Source organism: Micrasema longulum, unplaced genomic scaffold (assembly GCF_059751315.1).
Source record: "Micrasema longulum isolate JH-2025_06_02 unplaced genomic scaffold, ASM5975131v1 h1tg000040l, whole genome shotgun sequence".
Classification (NCBI taxonomy): Eukaryota; Metazoa; Arthropoda; class Insecta; order Trichoptera; family Brachycentridae; genus Micrasema; species Micrasema longulum.
Genome location: NW_028277247.1, coordinates 192994 through 197040, shown reverse-complemented (window position 1 = coordinate 197040; position 4047 = coordinate 192994). Strand labels below are relative to the sequence as shown.

Sequence of the window (4047 nt, the reverse complement as noted above, 5' to 3'; positions counted from 1 at the left end):
GGTTGGAATAGTTATAATTTGATTAATTAATGTATTTTGTTATTTAATAATTTCTTTAAAATATGCATGTATTTCAAGTAATTAATAATGTGTACAGTACGAGTATATTAATATTTCACACTCGATTTATTTTTTTATTTTTTTTTCTAAACACTCTTTATACCACATATATGTAAATGGCAGAAATGCCGTATATAAATAAATAAATCATATGGTACAAATGCAGTCATCCATAGACTTCACTCTCTAGGCAATAAGTACCAGGACATTAGTGACTCATTTCACATGAAATTTATTACATATAGAACGGCTCTTTTTCTTTATTTTATTGGTAATAGTTCTAGGTAACTATTTGTTACTTTTGTTAAAAAATTGTTTTAAACTTCTTTATTAGTGTTTTTTTTCTTCTTTTTTCGTTTCTTTTCTTGAATTAATTTATAAGTAAAAAATATTTCTCTTTATCATTTTTTTTACATCATTATATATTTTTATACATAAACATATACTATTTACCTAAATATTAGTTTTCAATAATAATAATTTTATTTTATTTTTTTAATGTTATTCAAAATTGTGTTCTTAGTTTTTTTTTTAACTGGTTCAAAGTATTTCTAATACCAAATTATCTTTTTTTATCGATAATTCCATAACTGGTAATTTTTTATTATTTTATATAGTTTATATTTCTTAGACTTTCTAAATTAATAATATTGTTTTTAATGCTCTGTATTACTTATAATTATGCTTACATGTATGTATATTTAATTGTATTTGTAACTAATATGTAAAAGGCACTAAGTGCCGTTTATTTTAATAAAATAAAATAAAATTTCATAAAACACGATTTTAATTTAAGATAACAATACTGTTTTCAATTGCCGCTTTTACCGTGAATTTGGAAAATTACGTAGAAAGGTTATGTTGAATATTTCCATTCTTTTTTATGACCATATTACAATTTTTTACATTTACATTTTTTTTTTTTTTTACATTTTTTTTTTGCACCACAACAGGCCAGGAGGCCTAATTACAGTTGTGAATTACATCACAGAGCACCCAGGCTTGAGAAAAATCACATTTTAATTTTTGTGTTCTCACCGGGAATCGAACCCGGAACCTTCCGTGCGTGAGTCAAGCGCCTAGACCACTACACCACGGAGGCCGCCAAATTGCACGAATGGTAGCGAAAACTATATTTGTTTGTAGTAAATTCAGTTACAAAAATCTATTTTCGCATTTTGATACATTAAATAACATAAATTTAAATAAATTTTATAATAATTTTGATAAATTACTTAACTCCGATGCCATTCACAAGATGAACTTTCCATGCAATTAACATCGCTTATTGTAACAACTTCAATTTTACCTCATACTATTTGTACATATAAATTTGAATGAATTTTCAAAACTCTCAAGGAAAAACACTACGAGTATTCGAACAAATATATTTCGGTGGATTTTACTCAACTTTCAAGGAAAAAAGTACTACGTTGAAGAAATTTAAAGAATTACTCGCTTACGTCGGGCAGGAATTTTCTAATTGAAATTCCTTTATATATTATTAGTAGATAAATTGAACCCTGAAAATGAACTCGAGTTAGAATCGCTAAACTTTTGAAGTATCAAGGAAAAACCCCGGCTACGGTTATGGGGTCAAGGCTAGATGTAATAAAGAAAAGTTATCATAGTCGCAAGAACTTTCAGTTTCTCATTTTTTTACCCTTCACCCCTAATTTAAATATAGCCCAAAAGCTTTTAAATACAAAACTCAATTATGTATCCACTAATAGATACTTATAGATAAATTGATTTTCATTTACAAAATAAAAACAAATCGATTTTAATCAAAATTAATCAATTTGCAAAAATTGTGCCATTATATTTTGATCAAAAGACTTTTTGTTTCAATTAAAAATAAAAGACAACTTTTTTGTCTTTTTTTAGTAACTGTGGAATTTCTGTAAAATATATACATAATTTTTTCAATCTATCGGAGTCATTTTTTCATCAAAATTTTGTACCTGATTTTTTAAGGCTAATATTTTTCATAAATTCCAAGATTAAAAACTCAATTGCTTATATAAACATAAAATTTATTATTTTTACATGAAAATATTTTAACAATTAAGATAATAATTAATAATACTATGTACAAATTCATCTAATTTGTTCGTTTACTTAATGAGAAGGGGGGCAGTTGGAGCAGCGAGGGGAGCAGCAATCGGTGCGCCAAGAGGTGCAGCAAGAGGGGCGCCAAGGGGAACAGCAAGAGAAGTGCCAAGGGGAGCGGCAAAAGGAGAAGCAAGTGGGGCGCCCAGGGGAGCAGCAAGAGGAGCAGAAAGAGGAGAAGCAAATGGAGCAGCAAACCTGGCGGCAAAAGGAGCTGGGAGAGCAGCGTACGGAGAGGCAAATGGAGCGGCAAGAGGAGCAGCAAGAGGAGCAGCAAGAGGAGCAGTGGAATAGGCTAACGGGGATCCTAGGTAAGGAGAAGCCACATAGGGAGCAACAAACGGAGAAGCTAATCCAGCTAAAGCTCTGTTAACAATGTTGATCTGGCTAGCGTAAGGAAGGACGTTCTGGGGTACAGCGCTAGCATAAGACACAGCAGCAAGCGGAGCGGCGAACGGGGCAGCTAGTGGAGCGGCGAGTGGAGCAGCTAGTGGGGCGGCAAACGGAGCGGCTAGTGGGGCGGCAAATGGAGCAGCCACAACTGGGGCTTCAGCCACTGCGTGAATAGAACGCGCTGGTGCTGATGCCAGGATTGGAGCAGCTGAGAAAACTCCAGCATTTGCTACAGCAATAGAGACTGCGAAGAAAGCAAGGATCTGAAAAAATAATAAAAGAAAATACGTTATTTTACAAAATTTTGGAAAATATGTAAAAATTTGATTCATTTATAACAGTCTCAAAACGTTATCAATTGGCTTATACTTCGAACAATACTATTCATTATATAAGACTGTTTTGGCAAAGATTGCCTTTTTATTTAATTTAGTCAATTAGGTACCTAACGTAAAGCACCGCATATCACATCAATTTTATAGTATACGGCAATACTATTATTATAATATTACTAGATTTGAGTACATACGTATACTTTATTATTTTTGTGTTTCGGCTTTCATAATTTATGAAGACAGAGAATTTTGATAAATAGGTATTTGAACATTGTTTTCTTGTCACTATCTTGCATATGCCTCCCCGATAATGTGCTTAAAAGACAACTCTATGTCAGACCTTTTGTTAGAACAGAAATCATCGACGTATCGTTTTCCTGTTTTCATAATAAATGTGCAAAAATTATAAGGAATTTATGGAAACAATCTGATTGGGATCCATTAGAAACTAAGGTAGTTTGTAAAAATTCAAAAACGTATTTTTTTATGCACAAAAAATAACATCTTTCTAATTTTTTTGTATTAACGTTCTCGGGGAATGCAGCCCTGGTACGATGAAAAAAACATTTACGCTTCTAACGTTTTTCTACTTTATACAAAGATTTTAAGACCTATAAATATGCTCATGGCAAATATCTACATTTTGCAAAAAACAACACGGAAATCAGCCCAGTTGTCTATCGAGGACACACATACAAACATTGCCTTTTATGTGTATAGATAGATTGATCGCAAGTTACACGAAAGAACGATGATCACTTTAAGCTTTTTGTACGTATCAAAAAACCACAATATATCTTGGTGAAAAATGGCATTTTCAATCATTTTTTTACGTCGACAATGTTTGAAAATTGACAGATGTGGAAAATTCTCGTAGGTATTATTCATTAATAATGTTTACGTTCGTAATTTTAATATTTGTTTAGAAAATTACCATCTGGGTGGCTGCCATTTTTGCTGGTTTGATGTTTGATGCTTGTTCGATTGACGAATTGAAAATATAATTCTCCATTTGAACGACCTTCCGTTTTTATACTATCCAGCTATTGTAATGGTTGTTAACCAACTTCATTTACAAAACTCACCAGAATATACGGGCGGGGTAGTGTTGAAACACTGTTAATGCGTCAGGAATCGATTGCAGTAG

The 4047-nt window shown here is 31.9% G+C and overlaps 1 protein-coding gene across 1 annotated transcript; it reads right to left on the bottom strand.

Annotated features, from left to right (window-relative positions):
* Positions 1 to 2173: 2173 nt before the first annotated feature.
* Positions 2174 to 3899, bottom strand: LOC148285334 (uncharacterized). Its single transcript, XM_088226314.1, has 2 exons — positions 3835 to 3899; positions 2174 to 2828 (listed from the first exon to the last, which is right to left on the bottom strand). Exons 1-2 carry the CDS (start codon positions 3850 to 3852, stop codon positions 2178 to 2180), a joined length of 669 nt encoding a protein of 222 aa, XP_088082440.1. The 5' UTR covers positions 3853 to 3899; the 3' UTR covers positions 2174 to 2177.
* Between the last annotated feature and the right edge of the window lie 148 nt (positions 3900 to 4047).